Source organism: Alosa alosa, chromosome 8 (assembly GCF_017589495.1).
Source record: "Alosa alosa isolate M-15738 ecotype Scorff River chromosome 8, AALO_Geno_1.1, whole genome shotgun sequence".
In the NCBI taxonomy this organism is placed as follows: Eukaryota; Metazoa; Chordata; class Actinopteri; order Clupeiformes; family Clupeidae; genus Alosa; species Alosa alosa.
Window position 1 is genome coordinate 27,038,124 of NC_063196.1, and position 25,518 is coordinate 27,063,641.

General features: G+C 42.9%; 2 protein-coding genes across 3 annotated transcripts in view; both read left to right on the forward strand.

The window, feature by feature from the left end:
- Nucleotides 1-60: 60 nt before the first annotated feature.
- On the forward strand, nucleotides 61-11,529 carry dtl (denticleless E3 ubiquitin protein ligase homolog (Drosophila)). Its single transcript, XM_048250694.1, has 15 exons — nucleotides 61-203; nucleotides 797-922; nucleotides 1,040-1,132; nucleotides 1,314-1,375; nucleotides 1,881-2,001; nucleotides 2,395-2,460; nucleotides 2,776-2,885; nucleotides 3,241-3,314; nucleotides 3,437-3,540; nucleotides 4,407-4,511; nucleotides 5,433-5,545; nucleotides 5,929-6,018; nucleotides 6,901-7,042; nucleotides 9,559-10,274; nucleotides 10,960-11,529. The coding sequence occupies exons 1-15, from the start codon at nucleotides 152-154 to the stop codon at nucleotides 11,023-11,025; spliced, it is 2,040 nt and encodes a 679-aa protein (XP_048106651.1). The 5' UTR covers nucleotides 61-151; the 3' UTR covers nucleotides 11,026-11,529.
- An 819-nt stretch (nucleotides 11,530-12,348) lies between these two features.
- The window catches only part of ppp2r5a (protein phosphatase 2, regulatory subunit B', alpha isoform), a 71,045-nt gene continuing 57,875 nt past the window's right edge, over nucleotides 12,349-25,518 (forward strand). Inside the window, exon 1 of one of the 2 annotated variants that reach the window (XM_048250073.1) lies at nucleotides 12,349-13,293. In XM_048250073.1, coding sequence (XP_048106030.1) covers nucleotides 13,146-13,293 — 148 coding nt within the window. In that variant the 5' untranslated portion in view covers nucleotides 12,349-13,145. The remainder of the gene's footprint in view (nucleotides 13,294-25,518) is intronic. The other variant, XM_048250072.1, reaches the window with a different exon arrangement.

Consider the following 25,518-nt stretch of genomic DNA (forward strand, 5'->3'; position numbering starts at 1 on the left):
GTATGACATCATTTTAGCGGGTAGTTTGTCTTTTGTCTTTGGTCCCACTGTTCGCGGGAAGGGGATTTCGCACATTTAGCAAGCGGTACTTCGCGGGCCAGACATCTCCAATCTTTCTAACTTGTGATCATAATTCTGTGAGTTTTAAAGAATGTTGTTTCGCGCCTTGGTTGACAGAGGAGTCAGCAAACGAAAATGCAATGGTAAGTGATCAGTGACTTAGTTTAACGTTAACGTTGTGAATGTGTCGTAGGCTACTTCTTTACCAGTTTCGTCTGGTAGTTGAGTGACCAGTTAGCTGACCATCGAGTGCTAGCAAATTACCTGACTGCATAATAAATATAATTTAGACTAGTTGATGCATTGCATGGTATAGTTATATTTGTCACGCTTTGAAGATGTTGCTGTTGCATGGATGTAATCTAAGCTAATATTTAATGTAACACGGATTTAAATGTGTAGCAGCTAATGTTAACATGAGTCACGACGAGCCAAAGGAATTTAACGTTAACGTTAGCTGTCTGAACCCTACTAAAAAGAAAACTGAAATTGGATTCTCCGATCCAACATAACAGTAGTCTACTTTAATTGATGACGGGGATCTCTCAATATTAAAATTGAATATGTGCTCTAATGTCATATATTTGTTAACGTTACTTAGAACGTTTTGTTTTGGCTGGAAAGTTAACGTTAGATTCAGAGGACTAGTAGGCTAACGTAACAGCTGTGTTGGCGGGACTCTGCGCTGGGTGGCTTCCTAGTTCTCTGCTTGTTAAGGATCACCTATTTGCTTTAGGTTTCTACCCGGAATATCCACTTTCACCATTGCTGGAAGGCTATCAGTGCGCCCGACAAGATGAGCACATTTCCTATGGAAATTTGGGCAATGTGGTGCCGCCTTTTGGGTGCAGCTTTTCATCAGGTAACATTAAAATGGTGACACTTCACTGCATATTCATTGTTTGTGGCCCATGTATTTGTGTTGCTCTTCTGCTCTCTGACGTTGCTACCCCATATTTTCCATGTGAACTTTCTATAGCGCGAGATCTACAGAATGTATTGGCAGTGGCCAACGAGGATGGAATCGTTAGGCTGTACAATACAGAAAACCGACAAGATCCAATCTTGAAAGGTAACATGAAACATCTTGATAAATATTCTTCTTGGTACACTGATAACCAGCGTCCTGTGTTCTACCCCCAGTTAGTTTTGGCTGTTTGGGCCTTTGAGTGTATAATCAAGTGGGTGGGGCCTATTTGAAGTTCTTGGACCAGAATGTTTATATTTATTGTTGTGTTGGTCATTTCCTTCAGAGTGGATGGCACATGACAATGCAATCTTTGATGTTGCGTGGGTACCAGGAGAGGCCAGTCTGGTAAATAAATTTAAAGTTCTGCTAATGAAGAATGATTGGATAGGGTGTGTGCATGAGGGATATGTGTGTGTGTCTGAGAACAGCAGAAGTATGAATGAAGGGGGAAAAAATATATAAAAAGACAACCTCCAAAAAGACTGTAATACTGAATGTTCCAATGGTAGACCTAAATGTACAAATTATTTGATGTAAAGCCATGATCTGGTCATACGCCTTGTAAGTTTGTGTTGTAAAAATAATAATAATAAAAAAAAATCAAATAAATAAAGTTCTGCTTATGCAACCTGATCTCAAATTTAGTAATAGTGTCTACTACCCATTAGCAGAGTTGTCCTTTGGTCTTGGTGGACTGTAAATTGTACCATGTGTTAATTTGTTCTTGGAAAATCAGTTTGCAAGCTATTATACATTACTTTACATCAGTGTACAAATTAAACAAAAGAATACTTACAAAGGCGTCCACAAAATTTTTACAAAAGTGTCCTTATTGTCATCTGTCCTGCAGGTTACTGCATCAGGGGACCAGTCTGCTCGCCTGTGGGATGTGAAGAGTGGAGACCTGCTAGGAAGCTTCAAGGGACACCAGTGCAGCCTAAAATCTGTTGCCTTTTCTAAACAGGAGAAAGGTAATTGCCATTCACATACACAAGCATGTACACTTTCAGGGGGGTATTCCAAGTACGTTGTTTAGTGACAAACCTGGCTAAGTTAACTCCTAGTAAGTGGTAAACCTCCTAATAGAAGAGCTGTTTGGCTTCATTCTCCTATCAAAACAATGCCATAGGGCTCTTGTAGGCGGTTTACCACCTACAAGAGTTAACTTACCCAGGTTTGCCACTAAACCACGTACATGGAATACCCTGCTGGTTAATTGTGTTGCAATGAATTTTGTTTTTGTTTGACCCCTCAAGTAAGACACTCATGAATGAGAATGATATTGCATTGACAACTCTCCTTGCTGTATCAGAAGCACTAAATTGCTCAGCTCACATGTCCTTTCTTTCTCTATCTCCCTGCAGCGGTGTTCTGCACTGGAGGTCGAGATGGCAATATTATGCTTTGGGACACAAGGTGCAGTAAGAAAGGTAAGAGACAGGGCTTCAACACCAGAAACAGTGTCACATACACGTCTGTTCTTTCTTACTTTCAGTGACATGTATAAAAACACTATAAGACAGAAAATAGCAATCACTGTAGTGAAAATAAACCACTATTTTAGACCAATTTAAAAAATATAAAGCTCAATATTAATGTGTAGCTTATGCCATGATGGATTTTGGTTTAATTATAGTTATATGTATAGTGTATATATATTATATGTATAGTGCTGTGCTGCAGGTATTTCATCTACAAACATCCCATAGGGAGATGGAGTATAACCGTGTTTATTTCTACCTCAGATGGTTTCTACAGACAAGTGAAACAAATCAGCGGCGCTCACAACAGAAACAAAGCGGACCTGTCCAAGACGCCCAAATCCAAGAAGAGAGTGCAATGCCAGCGAGTGGCTGTGAGTGGTGCTATAACAACAAATTTGACTTTGAGACTTTGTGCACTACACTATATTATAGCAGCAACTGTTGCACATTATTCATCTGGGGAATCAAGGCTCTAATTATTTCTGTCAATTTGTTCAATAAGCATATGCACAGTAGTGTGACACAAAAAAGAGGCATTTGACAGATTAGCAGGACTTTCCTGGGAAAATTAGACTTGAATCATGTGTATGACTTAGGGAAGCCTGAATGATGTGTGTGCATTTGGAAAGCCTGATTGATGTGTGTGACTGAGCAGTTTGGAGGACGTGAGGCTGATTGTTTACGCTGTACTCTTGCTGAATCTCACTGCTGACTGTCTCTTCTCAGGATAACCAACAGAGCGTGACTGTAGTGCTGTTTCGTGATGAGCACACTCTGATATCATCAGGTGCTGTAGACAGGTAAGAGTAGAGCACTCCTTTGAAGTTTCATCACCCACCACTTCTGAAGTTCTTACCGTTTGTGTTTATAGTTTTTAAATCACAATTATTAAATGGGTGTTTTATTTTTCCACTGTTTGTAGAACAATCAAGATGTGGGACTTAAGGAAGAGCTACACGGCATATCACCACGAGCCTGTCCCTCTACAGGTGTATGTGTACCCCGGCTCCAGCACTCGCAAGCTTGGTGAGTGTCCCAGATGACTCGCTTAAATAAACACTGTTGTTGTACTCACGCATAAGTAAGAATGTGCAAACGTGTGACATTGAGCATGTTTTCATGCCGGGAATAAACCGTACACATGCAGTTTTGAATAACCGTTTTGAATCCGTTTATTGCCCAAATTCTGTTTATGTCAATATTCCGTTTAACCTGTTTACATGCAAGTAGAATGTCACATTTTGAGCATTTTCCTGTTTACAATACATAGCATGTTTCGCCATGATTAGGAAAATGTGTGAGACAATTGGTTAATTTTATCCTAATTCTGAGCGAATTGAGCATGCGCAGGCCTACAACACTCTTCCTTCTGAGAGCATATTCCGTTAAGGTGTTTTTATGACCCAATATTCTGTTTAAAACAGGCATATGCTAGGATGTGCAAACAGTTTATTAGTAAACCGAATATGGCCTTTTTCGGTTTATTTCCATCAGAATAAGGTGTTTACAAGACACACGCATATTCAGTTTATTCCCAATAAAGTGATTCGAAACCGTTTTTTGGCTGCATGGAATCGTGCTCATTGTGAGGGCTTAATACAACCCTTTGCTCTTCTGAGAAAGAAAAGGGTTGTCATACAAGTACATCACAAATACATCAGTTAGACTAAATAATCCTGTGTGCCTGTTATATTAGTGACTCATTTCAGAAGATGAGCTGTAGGCTGCATGTGAGTGTTGTCTAGTTCTTATGGACCACAGTTTATAATTTTCTTCCTCCATTTGGATATATGTACTAGGAAACCAGGCAATAAACAAGTAGCTCATTTCAAGATAATTTTGGCCGTAAGCCTTATGAACTCTGCATGTGTAATTATGTGTCGCATTTGCAGGCTTCTCAGGGCTTGCGTTGGACTCCACATGTTCCAACCTATTTGCCAACTGCACTGATGACAATATTTACATGTTCAACGTTAGTGGCCTGAAAACAACACCAGGTAAGGAAAAAATTAAATGAAATGAGAGAATAATTCATTCTTGTAGTTATATCATGCATGTTTCAAAAGTTGAAACAGCTTTGTAGTAAGTGACCAACATGTTTTTATAGTGGACTTGACAAGGTGGCAAATGTGTGTGTTACCTCAGCATTGCAATATGTGGCGCAATATAGCTTTTAATTTATGTAGCCAGGTATGTTCATGGTTGGCCTCACACAAAATGTGTAATTTTATTTGGCCTCCACTAATTTATTGCAGTATAAATCTGATTAGAAATGCTGAAGGCCGCAGTGACTTCTGTAAATGGACAGATTATTAGTGAGCTTAACCTGCAGTATGATTCCAGAAGACTGATCAAATCACTTTCTACAATGTATAATATAGGATGTTGCAAAGGTTAAATAAACTGGTGAAATGGTGGTGGAAAGGGGAAATTAATGTAACAGTGCAACAACTCTACAATCTACAGAATAGTCATAATAGGGCATAACTCAGTATTCACTGGGCAGTACATTGACCGTTCCAGATTGGGTATATTCTGTTCCTACAAGAGCCACAGGGTAAGATTGTACCATGGCATCTGAGCCGTCAACCTGTTGTCAAACTGGGAATGTCGAACAGCCGGGAAATTCTCCAGTAGCACATCATGTTTGTAACCTCAAGTGGATGTGCTCGCAGAAAACAATGTGTTCCAAGCCAAACACCATTATAAGTACACGCTGGCAAAGCAGGCCCTCTGTGTTAATGTGACAGAATAAATAAACAAATGAACCTTTAATGCTATTACAAGACCATTTGTCTTCAGAAAAGGATTCATGAAGGACTCACCACTGACATTTAAATGCAACATTAATGAAATAAAATGGTATTGTGTTCTTTTTCAAGCTGGCTCTGGCTACATTTTTGTGTTTTTCTGTTCAGTGGCGATTTTCAGTGGCCACCGCAATTCCTCATTCTACGTGAAATCCAGTGTCAGCCCTGACAACCAGTTCCTGGCCAGCGGTTCCAGTGACCACAACGCTTACATCTGGAAGGTTAGGCCCCTTCTTTTTTATCTGTGACCATACCTAGAAGTGTTATTTCAGGCGTGGGTTAGGATGAATGGAGGAGGCATAAAAGATGATGGGGGTCATGCGGAGAACTGTCCCCTTGCTGGTCCTAGTGTCTCTTCCATTTTTTGTCTGCGGTCCTGTGCTGTACCAAGAACTGCCCTCCAGGGAAGTTATCCCTGAGTCTGTTAACGTGTGCAGACCTGAGAAGCCCTTGGAAAGCTTGTCTGGCTGCCTGAGCTCCATGCACTCCTGTTCAGCCTGGCTGAAACATGTTGGTTCACGGGAACAGTGCTCTGTGCAACTTCATACATTTTTGTTTTTTTTTGTCAGTTGTGTAACCTCGCTGTGACCTTTTTTTGCTCCAGATATCTGAGCCAAACCAGGCTCCCATGATGCTTCAGGGCCACAGTCAAGAAGTCACCTCGGTGGCGTGGTGTCCCACAGACTTCACAAAGGTAACTCACTGATAGCTTTTTCTTTTCTTTTCGAGTGTGCTTGGCTTTTTTTCTTTTTTACCATGGTCAGTGAAGGTTTGAAATTCAGACAATCGTCCTTACACAGCATTGCAATTGGTGCAGTCATGGTCATCAGAAGAATGACATGTGAGTGGGACAAATTATGTGGAGTGTGGGGTTTTTCCCCCTGATGTCATTTTAACTGAGTAGATGTCATTTTCAGTATTCATGTGCATTTTAACAGGTGGCCCACTGGAGTAGGGAGACATTTAGTTCCGTTCAGTCATACATCCTGACTTCAGAGCAAGCTGAGCTGAGCATTCTCCTAGAATGACAGAAATTATGCTGTGTTTGGGTTTAAACTCACATAGCCTACTGTTGCCTTAACTGAAGTATCCCAGTTTTGCCCCTAAACAGGCTACCACCTGTCATGGCCAGTTAAATCTAGAAAGCAGAGATACGTCCACTCTCTTCCATGACATTAAGGTTGATGTTAGCATTTTTTTGTTGCCTATAAAACGGCAGGTAGGCATAGACTACTTCTGTTACCATAACTAGGCAGCTGTTGCCAGATAACATATGTAGCATACAGCTTCTAAAATGGCTAAAGTAAAATTTATGGTCCTAACTTATTTTTAAAAAGTGAGTGGAACTTGTCCCTCTCTGATATAATGGTTTTGATGCAAATGAGTACAATTCATCAAATGATCCCTGATAAAACTGCTTGTGTGAATGTCCTGTACATTGGTGTTGGAGTAGGTGTCACATCTTCTCTTCTCATTATACACATTGTTAGCTATTCTTGTGATATCACCTGAAATAAAGGTGACTGATGTGGAGAGTGTGTGTGCACCGGATAATCTCGTCTAGTTCTCTTGTCAGATTGTTTCCTGTTCCGATGACAACACTATCCGTATCTGGAGGATAAACCGCGGTGAAGATGGAGCGCGCTCCACCGTTGGCGAGGCGAACCTCGTGGGGTGGGCGTGTCCCAAAGTGAAATCAACAAGTCCTGTTCATCCTGGTGAGTCGTAAAAGATGGAAAGGGGATGTATGTTTAGCTGGAGGTAGGGTGACCACCCGTCCCGCGTAGCGCGTGCGCGTACAGCATTTGAAGCCCAATTCATGCGTCCCGCAAATTGAGACGGTCACGCATTAACCAATGCTTGCTTAAAAAAAAAACAGTTGGTCGCTCTATGTCCTGTAGCCGGTTGCACCAGTTGAACGTAAGTTCCATCTTAGCTTAGTTCTAACGTAAACTGGCACTACGTTGAAGTTTACGAGCTAATAAAATTTATCGGGTTGCACCACGCTAAATAGTTTCAACAGAACACTAAGTTATGACTTAAATTACACACTAACTTACACCCCCCCTCTCCCTAGGTGTAAGGTCTGTCATAGGTAATTTGTTAACATGGTTTTCTCATTTAAATGGTGGGAATGTTACATTTAACAAAGTATAAGTCGAGAAGAGTTACATACGCAACCCGATTACACACATTTAATTTACTTGAGCGGTGTTGGAATGATGTTTGTATTCACTGGAAATAATATGGACCTAGCAGTAGCCTACAAATAGGCTACCAAACATCTACCTATCATTATCACACAAAGCATACATTTCATTGCTGTGGACTGATCTGTTATCAGAGATTTCATTAGCCATATTTACATTACATTACATTACATTTGGCTGACGCTTTTTAACCAAAGCGACTAACAACATGGTAAACAGTAAGTTTTAGAACAATTCTCACAATTTTAGGACAGTTTAAAAAAACATTAGAGTACAGTACAAATAAGTGCGTCGGTGAGTGCTGTTTTTAACAGTTACTTGTCAGTTTAAAATGGCTGGTGAGTGCTAGGATCAGTAAGACTTGTTGTAAGTGTTGCTATGAGAGTAGATGTTCTCTAAAGAGCTGGGTCTTCAGGAGTTTTTTGAAAGTGGAAAAGGATGTCCCTGATATTTGAAAGAGTGTTAATGTTACCGTTACCTTCACTAACGTTAAAGGAGAATTCCGGTGTGGAAATGCAGTGGAAATGCATGGATTCCAGTTTCTTCCAGTAGCAGCAACTGGAATTCATGCATTTCCACTGAATTATTTTTGGAATCTGATCCCTTATCATACCTGTTCATTCTTACTTCGTTGCTTTCGACTCATCGTGACTAAATTCAAGATGGCTGCAAGCGCTAAACTTCGTGGAAGATACTGTCTGTATAAATCGTCTTGTAAGTAAACTACCAGTGCTTTTTCAAAGTTCTCAGTGTCTCGTTTTTTAAATGTCAGGGCCCTCGGAAGTCTACCAATGAAGTGTGGAGATACATTGAGCCTCGTAAATGGGTGTAAAACAGTGATTTATTTGCATGGCTAGCCCGATGCGAAGCACCACTATTGAAAAAGCTGTTGGTAGCATCGGCTAACTAGCGCCAGATTTTGGAGTGCAGGGGACAAGCCGAGATGGGCTATGAGACATACGTTCACACTCGGTATCATGTTTCAATACACTTTAGGTCAATATCACTCCGGAATTCTCCTTTAACGTTAGCCATCCACTGCATAGCCTACGTTAGACCAAGTGGTGGCTGAAATATTCCCAAAGCACATATGCAACAAAATAAAGTCTGTTATTTACAAATACAGGGTTATTTTATTCCATACAACAAAGTAATTGCGGAGGAAGTCAAACCCAAATGTGGCTTTATCATACATTATTTACAGTGAAATTTAACGTTACCCAGAACACTGAACAGTTTTTTTCCCCTGCGCTTTTTTTAACTGTTCCTGTGGTGTTGAACAACTACAATTTTTCTTTACAAACTTATTGAATTTCCCCTTGGGGATCAATAAAGCATCCATCCATCCATATAATTTACTTAAATTGTAATGAAAAATAAATCAAATTAAATAGCTAAAGTAAATCGTAAGTGGAAGGGCACATCTGTCAATTCATTGAATGTTCAAAGTATAATGAATCATCAGCAATTAGGCTACACATGTTTAGGGGAATAGGGCATTATTAATATACCATAGAATAGAATATAGAATGTCTTCATTTCGTTGTACCTGTGACAATGACAAATAAAGTGCATTCCTTGTTCAGTGCAAAAGTAGCAATAAATAAGTAAACAGCCATGTAAGGTGGTATGTGCTAGAAATGGGTAAACCAATGAGTCTGCCCATGAGGTGGGGGCAACGCCGCGCCAGGCAGTGTCCCACATTGTCCCTCAGAAACATACCCTTTGTCCCCCCTTGGGCTTATTAGCAGGTGGTCACCCTAACTGGGGGATTACTCAATTATCTCACAAACTCACTTTTAACACTTTTCTTGCACTGGATGTTGTCATTTTCGAAGCTTTTGTAACTATGGAAAGGTATTGGGTGCTTACAGTTAATTATTTAGTTAAGTAGCAGCTATTTATTTATTTATTTATTTATTAAATTGCCATTAAAGCTTTAAATGGCACATACTGAGGTGTAAACGTCATACAACAACCTTGGCGTAATGTTTGCGCTCTCTTTCTGTGTCTTTCCCTGTCAGGTACTTTGAATAAGTGTGAACTCACCCCAGCCAAGAGTCCTCGCACAGACAGCCTTGGGCCCCTGGCCTCCCCCCAGCCAGCTGCCTGTGCCCCGAGTGGAGCTGACCTCCCTCTCCCGTCCAGCACCCCTGGCCCGCTGGGACACAAAGCCTTCACCCCTCCCCGAAACCCCCCCTCCTCCAGCGCCTCCATTCGCCAGTGGCTCTCCCGCACCCCTGGGTCCCCTGGCGGATCCCCTGCCGATCAGCTCACCCCGCCGCTCAGGAAGGTGCTCAGCCCATGCCCCCAGAGCCCACAGCCTCGCCTGGGCGCGCCGTCGCCACCCGAACGCCGTGCCAAGCGTCGCCTGGAGACGACCGCAGACGGGGATGCCTGCTGCCGTGACGAGGGGTTGTGCGGCTGTGTGTCGGAACTCAACCCGACGGCAAAGAGAGGCCGGATCCAGGGCTTCGGGGAGAGCGGCCCTGGTGTGGCCCAAAGAGGTGAGGCCCGAGACGGGGTGGAGAGGGCAGATGAGCCCTCCGCTGTGGACCTGGAGGGGAAGCAAGGGTCCGGTTCACACTCGGAGGCGGATAAGGAGAACAGCTCCTCGCTTGCAGCTGGTTGGCTGACCGTTATGGGACGGGCACAGCAGAAAGGACACGGCACACTCTCGCCCTCTTCCAGAAGTCCCGGCTTGGGAAAGAGACAGGAGAAACGGACACCGGCCTCTCCGGTAAGTGCCCTAACACAGTCAGTCACACTACCAAATACATTCCAAGCACCTCCTCTTCCTTCTTTGATACATTCTACTATTCACATGGCAGTCGTCAAGCCATAATTATGCACACAATTCATACTCGCTCATATCTTAACCTTGTCCTCTAGCCCCAAAAAGTTGGTCACTTTTTTGTATCTCTTCTATCCTCACTCATCCTGTATTTCTGTGTTTAGTTAAAAGTGTGAGTTGTTGCAATGCTGCTTTGTGTGAAGTGAGTGTGTGTTTGTGACGATTCATTCACGGACTTAGACCTTAGGGGGTACATCAAGATTCAATTTCAATTTTCAATTTAATTTCACTTATAGAGCGCCAAAAAATTACACATGTCTCATGGCGCTTTACAGAGTGTTAAAACATTCAGAGAGAGCCCATGAGTAACAGAGGCGAGGAAAAACTCCCTAGAGTTGGAGATGCATGTAGGAAGAAACCTCGAGCAGATCCACGTCTCAAGCGCCTGACCCATCTGCCTAGGGTCAGTTACAGGGCAGTAAGTATGTGTATACATGATAAATGAGGTTAGTTAGGTGTGGAGAATAGAACATGGTGTTTAAAGCCACCTGAGGTATATGTTACAAAGAGGATTCACAGAAACACTCTTAAGCTTTTGCTGGTTTTTGACCCCTCTATTCTCTGACCACAGACCCTGCGCTCTCCTCAATCCATGAGAAAGATCTCCTCCTACTTCCACAAGAGGACTCCAGAATGATCTTACACAGACTCTTCCAGGGAGAGGACACTTTTCTATGGGACTCTTGGATAATGCACACAAGTTATGTTTATCATTTTATTCAAGGAACACACTATGTACCTCACATACAAGGTGTTCCTGTTTTTTTTTTTTTTTTTTAATTCCGTGTCCTGATGTATGTATTGTATATTTTAAGTGGGCAGGGGTGATTTGAATCCAAAAGATAAATTCTCTAAGTTGTATGTCTTGCATTTTTTTTTTTGCATGGCTTTGTATCTAATATGGTGTGTTGTGTGAAGTTGGTGTGGTTTGAATGTGCACATGTAAAAAAAATGAAAGCCTCTTCGCCTGTATACATTTTTATATGTAATTTGATCATTTGATAGTGAATATTGTTGCAGTGTTGTACAAGGTCATTTGTGTATATGTACATATCTCACTGTGTATATTGACCAAAGCTGTCTTGGAAAAACTCTTAACGTTATAAATAAATGCAAGCACTTTGGTTTGCACACTACCTTTTCTCAGTCAGTCATTGTTAACTAATGTGCGACTATTACTGCACTGTTTGGTGTATGCTGTGTCACAGGACTCTGGGCCACGGTGTGCCAGCTGTTACCTCTTCAAAAGGCAAGCCCTACTGAAATCAACTTTGAAAGACATTCCACCCCAAAAATCAAACAGCAGTAATACAGGTGACTAAACTTATGGCTTTGCCCCCACCCCCAGAAAGTGACTGATCATGCTAATTTGAAGTACATTGATGTACACCATTTTGTTTGGAGAATAAAGCAGAGGATGAGGAAACTGAAATGCAAACTTTATACAGATGGTCCTGAAGTTATCAATGTGCTTATTGTAGCAGGATGATCCATATAACTCAGACTATTGTGGGGAATAACTGCACAATTTTGGCATCCTTAAAAGGAGTTCACAGACGAAGTTGTTCAAGCTGCCAGGGTATTTAATAGGCCACACATTTTTTTTTATTTTTAAAAAGGCGGTGATTGCAATCATTCGTTATTAGTCCACCTTAATTATTTATTATTGTATGTTAACGATGGCAATTTGACTTTTTTTTACCCACTATCCAATATCCGTAGTAAACCAACTAGCCAACGATTACACCTAACTAGACAACTTGCGTGAGAGAACCAGAAAATCCATTATGTACAGTAATACCAACATCTTTTTTCTCTTAGCAAACTTTCTTTGAGAATGACATTGTCATGCAGCTCCTCAGTTTCTATTGGACAACGCATTTCGTAGCCCATCGAGATTGGATATTGTTGCCGCCCATCAATGACGCATTGTGACACAAGTACAGAATGTTATTCAACGTCGAGGAGACGCTCTACAGCTGTTTATGATTCTTCGGCATGGACGGTACACTCACCTCACCTGCACGGATATGAACCTACTTTCCCGGCCAATTAAGCTTTTGTGGTGAAGATAAGCCGTGGACATTAAAGTATACGGTTTAATATGACAGTTAGAGTGCTATACTTGTGATAGGTTAGCTGGTACAGTTGCGCGTTTTAGTAAAGCAGCTGAACAACTTGTCAACATTCTGTTCTATGCTGGAACGGGATGACGCGGCATCAGAAAGCAGAATTCTCACCATTGGAGCATGTGTTACAATGTAACGTCTGAGATGTCGAGGCTACTTTGTTGCTATTTAATATAGGCTACTGGTGAAACTACTTGCATTCATTTTTTGCCTTCACGGAAACGGTATATTAAGCCGACACAGAAACCTGTAGATTGTTCGGAAATGACAACGCAACTAAGTCTGACTAACGTTAACTGACAACTTGACTCTCGGTTCCTTGCTTTGGTTCCTATTTTGGGAATATTCGATGGTTTATTGTACCGATGTCATTGGATGACTTTACCACTCTATACGGTTAATTTTGTAAACAGTCCAGCTAGCTGCCAGCGGCCAAAGAGATGCGGGCTCTTGGAAGAAACTGTTAAAAAGAACACAGAAGACAAGGGGACACCGTCTAACCAGTGTGTCCCTGTATTTTCTCTTGAAAAGCCTGCTGATAGTCCTCAAACAGCTAATCCTTTCTTGGAAAGCTGAACCTAGCCGTCAGCCGCACTTGTCAAAAATAATTCACAGTGAATGAATCAAAATGTCGGCTATCACCGCGTCTGAGAAAGTGGACGGATTCACCCGAAAGTCGATGAGGAAGGCCCAGAAACAGAAGAAATCTCAAGGCTCATCCCAGTTTCGGACTCAGAGCGCCTGCCTTGAGCTTTCCACCCTTCCTCAGCTCAAAGGTAAGAGGATGAATGGTTCTTGAAATAGTCGTGCTAGCCTACTACAACAGTGTCTTGTCGGTAACCTGCGAGGTCCGGGCATTGTGATATGCATCGCATCCAAACCAGCTAGCCAGCAGGGCCACTGCTACTGATATTTTTGCAATTTCATTATATCTCTCATGAATTCACACGCTTTCCACAGACACCTGTTGTAGTTGTCCTGGGTAGACCATTTTGCGATGACTGTAAAGTGGTGACTTATTAATTATACGCCACAAAGCTAGGCCTGGCACGTTTGAGGTCTTGTCTTAAGTTTCATGTTATCGTGTGTATCCACAGGCCTATTAGAAAATCCCAGTCAGCGGTTCTTTGAAAATTGACCAAAATGTTCTCTGCATTTCTTCTGTTGCCACATTCGCGCTCTCAAGTTTGGTGCACTACAGCCTCTCAAGATTCACGTTTCGGCTGCTGAGTATAGACAATCCTAAAGAAATGCTTCCTTGTTTTCGTCCTCTGCCCTGACAAAATATTGGCAAAAATCGAAAGCCAACTTCCCTACACAAAGACAGATGTGTGGTTGCCCCATCATCTGTCTCCAAAGGACTTCCATCTAATTAAACAGACATACTCAGTAGTTCTCAGAGTGGACTGTTGGGGTTCTAGGTAGTTGGAGGCTGCCTGCCCATTTTCAAACCATTTGTTGTGATATATAGTGGAGAAACAGCAATGTGTTCTGTGTGGGGGCACATTAAATGCATAATTTATCTGGGTACCTATAGGTGGTCATCAGAAAGACAAGTAGGCTATATTTGACCCTGCAGTTGTGCTGAATTGGAGCAATTGTCGGTGCCTTATGCGGGCAGTAAACTAAGAACGTGCAGGGTTACCCACAGTCCTCTTCACCAACAATAGATGATCAGAATAAATATTTGAATCACAACTTGACCCCCAGTGAAAAGTGAAGGGCACACCTTGCTCTCCCAGAAGCAGAAGAAATCTTTAGGTTTACTCCTCCAGTGTCAGTATACCAGTTACAGGTGACGTTGGCCACCAAGGGAGGAGCTGGAAGAGAGAGTGTGTGTACCAAGCAAATAAATGGACGTGCACGTGAGAGTGTTTGTAGAGGACTGTGTGTGAGGGTAGGTGGGTCTCTGACCTGTAGTTCAGCTTTGCACTGTCTCCTTTGGACAGAGTAAGAGTGATCATTACCTTCTCAGCCTTTGTTCCACCTCGGTTTTTTGTTTTTGTTTTTTTTAAAAAACCTCCATAACACCTCAAAATCAAAACCCCTCTATTTGTGTGTGTGTGTGTGTTTGTAAGCTACATGCACACACCCATATCAGTGCTTTTACGCTCTTACAAATGGGAGAGGTTTAGGATTCGACCTTTCAGGCCTGAGCTGTGGCTGTTTCTAGCAGGATCCGTGAAGGGTGGTTTGCCGTGGGCTTGTTGATTTCGGCTTGAATGTGGGCAAGTCCGGACACCAGCCTGGTGAAAGAGCTGGGGGAAGGGTGCATGCGCTAAGGCTGTGCCTGTGGCTTGATAAGAAGAAATAATAAGGGACTTAGTACCAGAAACACACGGGTAGATGACTAATACGTTTTCTAGGCAAGCACTCAACACCTCCACTCTTGGTGTATGCAGTGTCTATAACAAACCTAACTGTGTGTGTGTGTGTGTGTGTGTGTGTGTGTGTGTGTGTGTGTGTGTGTGTGTGTGTGTGTGTGTGTGTGTGTGTGCGCGCGCATGTCTGTCTGTCTGAATTTCTTCTCAGTGTTAGACCAGTGATTGCATGTCTGCTCTGTGTTAACTGTTGTAAATCATTACGCCTTTTCTTTGCACAGGGCTGTGAGGTTTAGCTTTGTGTGTGTTTTAAGGAAGTGTGATTCTGACGTAGTCTGCGGTTTTCGCTGGATAGCTCTGTGGATCTCAGACCTAATCGGTGAACAGAGGTGGATTAGGGTCATTTTGTGTGTGTGTGTGTGTGTTTGTGGAGGAAAGATGTCTGTTCATTCATGGTGTTGTAGCACGTGTTTGAGCTTTAATGCACCCATGGAAATAGTTCCTATGCACTTACTGGTGTGGGGTAGAGGCGGCTTTGATTCCTTGCATCTAAATGCCAGGAGGCTCACTGTGTGTGTGTGTGTGTGTGTGTGTGTGTGTGTGTGTGTTTTTGTGTATGAGATCATCTGAATCAGATGATGGATTCTCTAATTCCATTAATGGTTTCTATTTGCTTGGTTTGTTAGCTTAGTATTCCATTTGACCCATAACCTATTGAGCCACATGAGGAATTTCTGTTCAAGAGTGTGAAATTCCATTGTTTTTTGTCCAGAGACAGGCAGGAAATAAGACACAGCTAGTAATCCTAATATATGGAAGTTGAGGTCTTCCTATGATATAGATTAGTGTCATCTTGTACGTCTTAACTGCTATTGTTCCCAGGACAGACAATGCCAGTGTCATTTGCAACTTGTTGTCAAACACATTGTTGATTAGAAGTTGATATATTTATAGTTGACTCAGAAGTGAGCAGAAGTTATGTGGAAATGGTAAGCTTGCCGTTTAGCTGACTTGGACAAGGGGAGGAGTGTATAGGTCTAATTGAGTGCCTGTCACTGCTGATGTGTGGATGCAATTCATAAAGTTTTTTTGTTTCCCTTCAACGAAATTGACAAGCAGCTGTAAGTAGGCTAAGCATGCTAAATTCGACATCCAAACAGTATTCTAACGTTAGCTTTGAGATACTGCTTGATTGCATAAGGGCAATTCCATGCAAAGGTCATCCTTAACATGGAAAAAAAAAAGTTGTGCATACGCAAATAGAACTGTTGTTAAAATCTTCATTTAGGTCTATATTTTATTGTTTGTAACTGATCTGATTGAATTTGATGGAGAATTACACTCTTTTTACATAATAAATATGGTGTGCAACCATACAGAAACAACATTTTTCACATGGTAATATTATACATATTTAAAAAGTGGATAAATGGACCCAAGGTTCAAACAAATTGTGTAATTTGACAAATTCCAGATTGACAAGGGAATGGTAGAGTAATGTCTATGCTCAGCTTGCCTTTAAGAGCACAACTCCTTACATTTGTAAGGCTTTTGTTTTTAAGTCAGCAAGTTCCATGGCCATGTCACATCCATAACGTTTTATAGGAAAAGTTTATGCTACACATACAGTGTTGATGCGACAATGTCCATAGTGTCTGTGCAAAGCTGATTTATATCAATGTAAAGTGTGATGACCAAATTGTGCCCCTTTCTTACTTTTACAAGACTGGAGACTTTGTTATACCTCAAAGCCGATAAAACGTCTGTTCTGGTGGCATGTCAATTTCAACGCATTTCACCTTAGTGTTTAGGCCTACAATTGACATTTCAAAGATTATTAGGTTGAGCAAAACCACAAGGAGGCCTTGCCTAACTATTAGCAAAACAAACATAATATTTAAATACCTCCAGTGATTAGCCTAGCCATAGCCTATTTTCAAGTGGCCTAATAACAAAAATCTGAGCGATTATCTTCCTGTAACTGTCATACTGTTGTTGTACAGTAACTGGATTATCGTGTTAGCTGGTGAAGATGGCTGACTTTGCAGCTGGAGTTAACATAGCAACCTCCTTCTGTTGCAGATCTGTTCAGCCTGCCGCTCACGTCTGCTTAACACAGTTTAATTTTAAATGTGACGCGATATGCCAGCATTTGAAGTGTCAGGTCCTCTGTACCCACAGAGTAACATTAGTAACGGCAGCAATAAACTAGATGTACCGCATAGCGGTACAAAATATGACCGCCTCTCAGTCCTGCATATTCTCTTCGCAAAAATAAATCACGCTTGTCAATTTGTCTCCATCTCCTACTTCTGCTACTGTGCATACAAATGAGTGTGCATATGTGAGTTTGCTTTTGTTTATAAGAGTGTGTGTGTGTCTGTGTCTGTGTCTGTGTCTCTGTGTGTGCATGTGCGTATGCGTGCCTGTGTTTGTGTGTTTATGTGTGTGTGTGTGTTTCCATGCGCACATGCGTATGCGTGCCTGTGTGTGTGTGTGTGTTTACGTGTCTGCATTCATGTGGGTGGGTGTTTGTGCATGTTTGTGTGTGTGTGTGTGTGTGCTTGCCTGTCTGCATGTGTTTATGTGTGTGTGTGCTTGCCTGTCTGTATGTGTGCGACTGTGCGTGTGTGCGTGCGTGTGTGCGTGTATGTACTTTATGTGTGCAAATCACAAATGAGTGGGTATGGGTTAGGTTGATGTGGGCTCTTGAGACTAACATACCATAAATATTTTGTCATCTTGGGTGCAACGGTTCAGGTAGGGCTAGTTATTTAGGGGAGTGGCCACCAAGTTTCATGTTCCCTGGTGTTTCAGTAACCCGGAATCACTGACCAAAATTGATGACGGTAAAAAAAAAAAAAAAAATATATATATATATATTTTTTTATATTTTAAATGACTTGTTGTCCTGATTCTTCCTGTGGATCTTAGTGGGCACTGAGGAAGCAATAATTTCATCGCTAGTTTTTCATGATTACTATTTCAATTGTTCATATCAAAATTCACTACTTAATTATGTGTTTTATGTAGTTTGTCGAGGACTGGTTCAGACACATCACATCCATAACGTGAAACCGCCACATCCATAACGCATAGTTTTGTTTTTCCTACATAATGCATTATGAAAATGACGCATAGTTTCAAAAACACACTTTTTGTGTTCATTCAAGTCTCCTTCATGCTACATATATCATAGTTTTGCCAGTTTCCTTCAATATTCACAGAGTTTGTAGAAAACCTGTAATCTCTCACAAAAGTGTGTCCATTTCATATCACATCCATAACGCTGATAAAATGCCTTGTATTCTTAGGATGAAATTGATTATATGAAATTTGAGGATTTCTCAGTATTCAGAGGACAGAGGTTACATTAAAAGTTATGCAAATTAATTCACTGATACTAATTTTGCCCCAACTCGAAGGCATTTTGTTTACCAATATGAGTTCAATTGTCACATCCATAACGCTGGAACTGCCCTATAACTTAACTTAGTTTAGTCTCTTCAATGTAGCCTACTATGTTGTGATAAGATCTTAGCAGAGTTAACTTTAATGCAGCAGTTTTGAACAAATTTGCGCAGCATGGTCATGATGCTAAGCGGATTTAATAGCAATTTAGCCAGACGTCTTCTATGTAATGCTTCTATGTGGCAACAACAATCCTTCAACAATCGTGAATATTTTGTTAAATGCACATACAGAGGAGGGGCAGGGGGCTACGAGAGAGAGAGAGCGGGGCGGGACAAGGAAAGGCTGCGTGCGTAAAAAGTCTCAATGGCAATGCAAGGATTTGATCTTATATTTAATTTAAATTAAATTAAATTAAATTAAATTGAATTAAATTAAACATAGAATATTTATGTGTGGCGGCCGATTTTTATTTCGTGGCGCCCCGCCACAGATTAGTCAATGTATGGGAAACACTGCAGTCGTTATTGTATGCGAAGTAGTACAACTTTTTTCCGCCCACACAGGCAACACAAGGCGACACACTAGGACTCTTCACATGTCTGCCTTGAGGTCAGCTAGGTGTAGCCTACATTTGCCTTGAAGTGTGTTATACAGTAGTCCCACACACCCACACATAGCCTATCACTCACACGTGTTCTTGTCACCTCTGTCACAATATGTGACAAGCCCCGAGGAGAACTCACCAGTCCCACCCTTCTCTCTCTTTACTGGCTTCACTTTTTATACTAATGACCTCTGAAGCAGGGCCCAGACAAAACCAGTCCTAAAAGGCACTTTAGTGAAGTCATGTGAGATTAAAATCGGCTCCCTTCGCTTTCATACAGGCCATCCTCCATGGGTATTCCTCAGAGGCATGTAGAAGCCACAATGCTCACAATGGTTTCATCTGTTGCGGAATGTCAACCATCAGGTTAGCATTACAAGTCAGATCGAGTTCTGAGCTGTGCCGCAAGCAAACAGACTCGTGAGTTTTATGGAATTGTTGTCGTGCCATCTTGCCGATCTTCACATTCATGCTGATCTGGCAGAAAGAACACCTCTGTTCTCTCTTCCAGCTGTTTTAAAATGTTGTGCGGCCTCTCTGTATGGATTGAGTTCCCATGACGAGAGGCATCCATCATAGTAATGTCATTTGTCAGCAAAGTCACAGAAAACAACTACAAGCAGCATTAGCAATAACGTTAGCATTAGCGTCGTCATACGACACTCCCAGTTGTATACACTCAGTCCGTACAACTAACCCACAGTACACTGTGAGTCTTTATTGTACCTGGCCAGCTACTGGTTACCAGACAAATGCAAACCTATGTCCATATCTCTCTCCTGTGGATTGTGTTTGCCAGGTTTTGCCTCACATGTTCTTGTTCTTAATGGTCTGTCCTGGAGAAATGTTGCCAGGTGTGTGTGTGTGTGTGTGTCTCTCTCTCTCTCTCTCTCTCTCTCTCTCATTGACATTACTGCTGTCTCATGGTGAACTGTGGATGAAAATATCCCCGGCAGGCGATTTAAGTGGTGTGTGTTTGGGTGAGCATGCATGCTGATGAACACTTGTGGGAGGCTGACAGATGTAATCATTCAATGTACTGTAAGCATTACATAAGACACACACACAGAATTGTCTCTGAGGCATGTGTGTGTGTGGGGGGTCTATCATTCTGCCTCATGCACTCTGACAATCACTCAAACCACTACAACCAGGCCCTCATGCAGCCACAGAGAGAGAGAGAGAGGCCCCCACACCCTTGCCTCTTCCCCGAGCAAGCTTCACCTCAGACAGGCACAGTGAGCCTCGTCTTGCTTTAAAAAGACAGAAGGACAAGCTGAGAAGAGGGGGGATGGAGAGATTTTGCAGAAGTGTTCTAGTGACAGCCAGCCCTCCCATTTTTCTGTTGGGGTTTGCCAGCACTTCAAAGTTCAGGGAAATGTCAGGAGGCAGTAACATTCTGCTGCTTTTCTCTCACAGCTGTGTGTTTGTGTGCATGTGTGTGTGTCTACCTAAGAAAGTCCTCAGAAATGTCCAGTCAGGAACATCTCCACAGCTCTTGGGAACTCTTAACAGTGGGGCTCAGACAATGCTCGAATGCTCTATTGACCAAAGCGATAGTGGGCCGTAGATTTCAGCGAGTCATAACCTAGGGCTGATATGTAGCCTAGCATTAGCATGGACAAGGTCAAGCTCAAGGTCAATTTCACTGGACATTGCCATAAGAAAGCTCTGTAGGTACAGTAGCTTCAGGTTGCGAAATATGGTTCTCCATCTGCAGAGGCTGCTCTGAACTAAACTGGAATCCCTTTGAAATGTCCTTTAGGAGTTGGTTCATGGTCAGACTAACTAGCTGCATTGCTGTGGTTAGAGCCTCTGTGAAAGCTAGGGAGAGCTGACCTGAAATCAGTGCTGCCATGAGAGGCGGAATTTAACCGAGGAACATTCTGGTTGGTGAAGGCAGTAGAGGTTATTACACCTCCTTGTGTGTTTGTGTGTGTGTGTGTGTGTGTGTGTTTGTGTTTGATGTGCAGAGCAGAAGTGTAAAAAAACCAAAACATGCCCATATTCCAGCTTCATCAGTGGTGATTCTTGAGTGCACTTCGTCTTTGACCGTGCTTGCCTCTGTTTTCACTGTCACTTTGACACCTTAAACTCAATGCACCACTGGAGACATGTGGCCAAAGCATTATTTGATTATTGGATTGGACTCCTATCTGTTCTCATTCCTGTCGCCTGTGTCCCAGCCATAACTGAGGAATGTGCTGAACATGAGAGCGTGTGTGGGAGAGAGAGGTGAGCCACGGCAGCAGACATGTGTTTCCTCTGGACGGTGCCGCCTGTAGGCTGCGGTACACCCCTCATCTTTGCCGGTGTTGGTTTGCCGGCTGCTCGGAGGAGAGAGCTGTTGGAAAGGGCCTGCAGAGAGTGTTCTAAAAATGGCTCCTCTCTGCTCAAACCTGTGGTGGGAAAAGGCAGTCAAGACAGCTGTGTGTGTGTGCGTGCATGTGCGTGTGTGTGTATGCATGCGTTCTGTTTATGACCAACCGAGCCGCTGTAACAAACCGTGACTCACAGTGCCCTGTTGCTACGGCAACTCGGAAAGCCTGGGGCCTCTAATGGCAGCACTCTGCGCGGATGACTGACAGGCCCTCCTCTTTATGACTCACCCTCCGAGTGTGTGTGCGAGAGAGAGAGAGTGTGTGTTAGCCTGCTTACCTGCACGTGTACACCTGGTACGTGTGTGTAAATGGTCGGGAGAAGGGGGGACTAATGAATAGTGGCATATCAAGGAGAGTTGCCATTGTGCCAGACAGCTTTCATGACTAACTTCATACACACGCTCAGCTGCAGCACTCCCCGAGACTTTCTCACAGAAAGAGGGGGACGGAGAGAGACAGAGAGAGACAGGGAGACAGAGGGAGAGAGAGGGAGGAAGGACGAGTGAGAGACACGTGAGAAGTCGAGCAACAGAGCAGACTTTCAGATCTGTTGCATAAACGGTTATTCTTAGCCCTCCTCTAGCGCATATCCAGGATAGCAGAGGTGTGTGTCTGGTGGAGCAGTGGCCTCCGTGGCATGTCTCTGACTGTAGCAGGCGGCCGGCCGGCCGGCCCTGCATGGAAACTCTCTCGGCTCCCCAGCGAGCCGGGGGCCTGAGGTCAGCTCTGCTTTAACCACCAGACTCACAGGCCAGAGGCCAGCGCCTGAGAAAAAATGGAACATAGTGTGTGTGTGTGTGTGTGTGTGTGTGTGTGTGTGTAGTAGTAGTAATGGTGTGTGTGTGTGTGTGTGTTTGTGTTTGAGTGAGTTTAACATGCATGTGTGACTGTGGCTGAATATGTGCACATGCTGCAGCTGAGCCCTGTGGTGTCCCTGGTTATCTGTACTTCACGAGTCTTCTTGAACTTGCTCTCAACCCATAAAGATAACCCACATGCCTGTAGCTCTCTGCTTGTTTGGTCATCAAACACTCTCTTTTGCACACACACACACACACACACACACACACACACACACACACAGCAGACACCAGGCTGCTTTGTAAACCATTTCAAAATGATGTGACACCACAGCCACAATGCAAAGCCTGTGAATGAGAGCCGTGAAGAACGCCCTGCTGGAAACTTTACAGGAGTCGCAAGGGGCCTTCAGCCGACTGCACACCAGCACCGATACAAATGTCATCAGACTTAATTTCAGGAGCTTTCCTGTCGCTCGACTGGTAAAGCAGGGCTGCCCGTACCGTTAAAGAAATGGGCTTAATTACCTGCAAGCCAAAAATTACAGGTGCAGGTACATTACCTGTTCTGTTAATCAGTTTGGTTTAAAGGGTCTACTATGTTAATTGAATGTATAGAAGCATTCCTTTTTTGAGTGATTTTGTTTTCTGTTGGTTTACTTTGTCAGGTTTACTTTGCATAATAGCCTTTAGTGCTTTGCTGTTTATAATTTTGTGACATTCATTCATCCATGGAACCAAGAGTAATGTCCTCCCAAATGCAGTTGTGGAAGACTACATCCGATCCTTGTGGCTGGTCTAGTTACCCGTTTTGTTTTTTTCAGAGCAGAGTGTAACACATTTTTCAAAGGAGGAGCAGAAGCATTATGAATTATTTTAAAGATTAAGCAAACATTTGAGTGGGACATCACATTTTCATATTCATATTTAGTGAGAATAGGACAGTGATGGTAATGACGTGGCTTTTTGTCATGGATCTTGAGGGCACTTTTCTATAATGATTCAAGTGGCCTTAGGACTGTTTTACATGCCTGAGACCAACTTGAAAATACAATATAAAAAATGTGAAATAATCATTGCGTGTAGATACTTGATACCTCAACAGTAAGAGAATTTCTTATGTATCTATAATTTGATAGGTTAACTTTCAGTGTATTGCCCAACTTTTTAACACCCAGATATTTGAATTGATCCACTTTTTTTTTAATTGTTTGCCCATTTACAAAGATGTCAGGACACTCTCTGAGTTTTCACCTGTTTGTGAAAAACATTGTTACAGTCTTGTCCACATTCAATGTAAGACAGAAACTGTGTAGCCAATCAGGGACCTTATGCATTTCCTTTGTTAGTTTCATAGAAACCTCATCTGACATCTACTTTAGTGTGTGTGTCTGTAGCACTGGAGGTCTGGGTTCTGTCAGGTCACAGAGACCGAAGAAACTCTTCTCCTGTTGCATGCTGCCCCCAACCCCTGGGCCCTGCAAGCTGAGTGCCATGATGTTTTACGGTGTGTTGAAAGTCTGTTATTGGAAACTGAACGCGGGCAAGGCTGCCAAAGAATGCAGTGTCTCCTTTCGGATAGAGCCTTTCAGTTTGTCAGGAGTAGGTAATGCATAGTAATGGGGCTGTTTGTAGGTGTTTGTTAGTCTATTTGTTGTGGTGGTTTGTTGCTGTGTGTCTGTCTATGAGGACGCGCTGCAATTTGCATGTTCATCTTGAGTAAAAGTAGAAAACACCTACAGTTGTCAAGGTGTGTGAAGGGGTTGAGCAATGAGACCAGCCAGACCTGTTGGACTTCTGTTGACTGACACACACACAGACACACACACAAGCATCAGACACACCTGATTGCTGACATCTCTGTCCCTCTCAGCTTTGATTACCCATGATTCTCCCTCCCCCGTGCCTGACTGATATGACCAGACATGTAGGCCACACATCCAGTGCAGTTCACAGGGTGGAGACTCGCCTCCGCCTCCTAGCACTCTGGAACTCATTCTTGATGCCCGGTGTGAACATTTGACGTGATGAGAACGTCACTGGGGAAAACTAAACGCATCAAGGCAGGAGGTATTGTAATACCTCTGTTAAGAGCTGTTAGGCTGGGAAATAGTTTCGGGCCAATCACACGCCTGAAAGGACTGTGGCAGCATGCTGATTGGCTCTTCAGACAGGACAGTTCTCTGTTGTGGTGTATTAGCAGGAAGGTGCGCCCTATATTGCTCCACTGAGAATGCCAGGGTGTTTTGGTTTTTTTTTCCCCTTTCTTTTTCCGGAACAGCTGCAGCCATTATCGAGGATCAAGTCCGGCAATGTCCTGAGCTGCTTTGATTTTGCTGATCTGCCTTCCTCAGAACAGACACACACACACACACACACACACACACACACACCATCGCTCTTATCATTGGTTTTTGTGTACGTGCATGTGTTTGCATGTGTGTCTATCTGCCTGTTTGAGCTTGCTCATAGGTATATTGTACATCTCATGCATATTTGCGTTGGGCGCTTCTACCTGGAGGCTGCATACACTTCCAAACTAAGTCACCCACCCAGAATGAGTCTTCTTCTCCACCCGTCTTCAAAACAGACCCACGAAAACGGCGCTTACTCCCGCATGGTTATAAGATGACTTAGCAGCTCCTACGCCTCCTATGTCTGCTTCAACGTCCTTTCTTTCCGGCTCCATGAGATTCCATAAACAGCCCCGAGTTTATTTATGTTCCTCTCAGTAGGCCCAGATTGTGAGGAATCTGCCGTGGTGATGTGAAAGGAAAGAATCGCCCACGTGAACTCCTCCAAAACCTCTAGTGGTTATGGGGAGGAGGGGATGCCGAAAAAAGGTAGAAACGTGCTAACCAGAAATTCCCCAAAATGCCAAATCGCTTCTTTCTGCTCTTGGCTAAAGAGGCTTCTAGGTGATCCTTCACCCTACTCAATTTGTGTAGTCCACAGTCATTTTAAAGGTTTAATTTAAATACTCTGCTTTTATCTAAAACAACACTCACTTGAGGCAGGCATCTTCTGTGTGTTCTATGGGTATTGACCTTAGCACCTGGCCAATGCTACGCCTCAATGGCGACCAGATGACTAAGCGTTTCTGACATTTACAACGCATGACCTACCAGAACCATTTAATCCGCAGCAGTTCCACACTCTGCTTCCCGTGGCGAGAACGGCCCCGACCTGTCGAGCAGGCGGGTGTGTGGAGATTCCGTCAGGGCTTCTTCCACATCACACCCAAGGCCTAGTGCCTGGGATGGACCTGTTAGAACAAAGCCTTTGGATTAGTCCCCAGTCCCCCATCAGGTTTTAGCTCCTGAAGTTTTTAAACTCTATGGAAAGAGCTATTGATGCTCTCAATAGCTCAGTTGAAAGTTCTGACATTTACTTGAATTCCTGAGTAACCTAAGAAGCCCAACTGTAATCTAATAGATGTATTTGCTGTAGGGCTACATATTGGCTGTACTGGTTGTACCTT

Excerpts from the sequence above, each read along its gene's own strand:
- dtl (XM_048250694.1), top strand. The coding sequence starts at position 152 with ATGTTGTTTCGCGCCTTGGTTGACAGAGGAGTCAGCAAACGAAAATGC. Across the intron at positions 1,376-1,880 it reads TACCAGGAGAGGCCAGTCTG|GTTACTGCATCAGGGGACCA; the intron begins GTAAATAAATTT and ends TCTGTCCTGCAG. Across the intron at positions 3,541-4,406 it reads CTCCAGCACTCGCAAGCTTG|GCTTCTCAGGGCTTGCGTTG; the intron begins GTGAGTGTCCCA and ends TCGCATTTGCAG.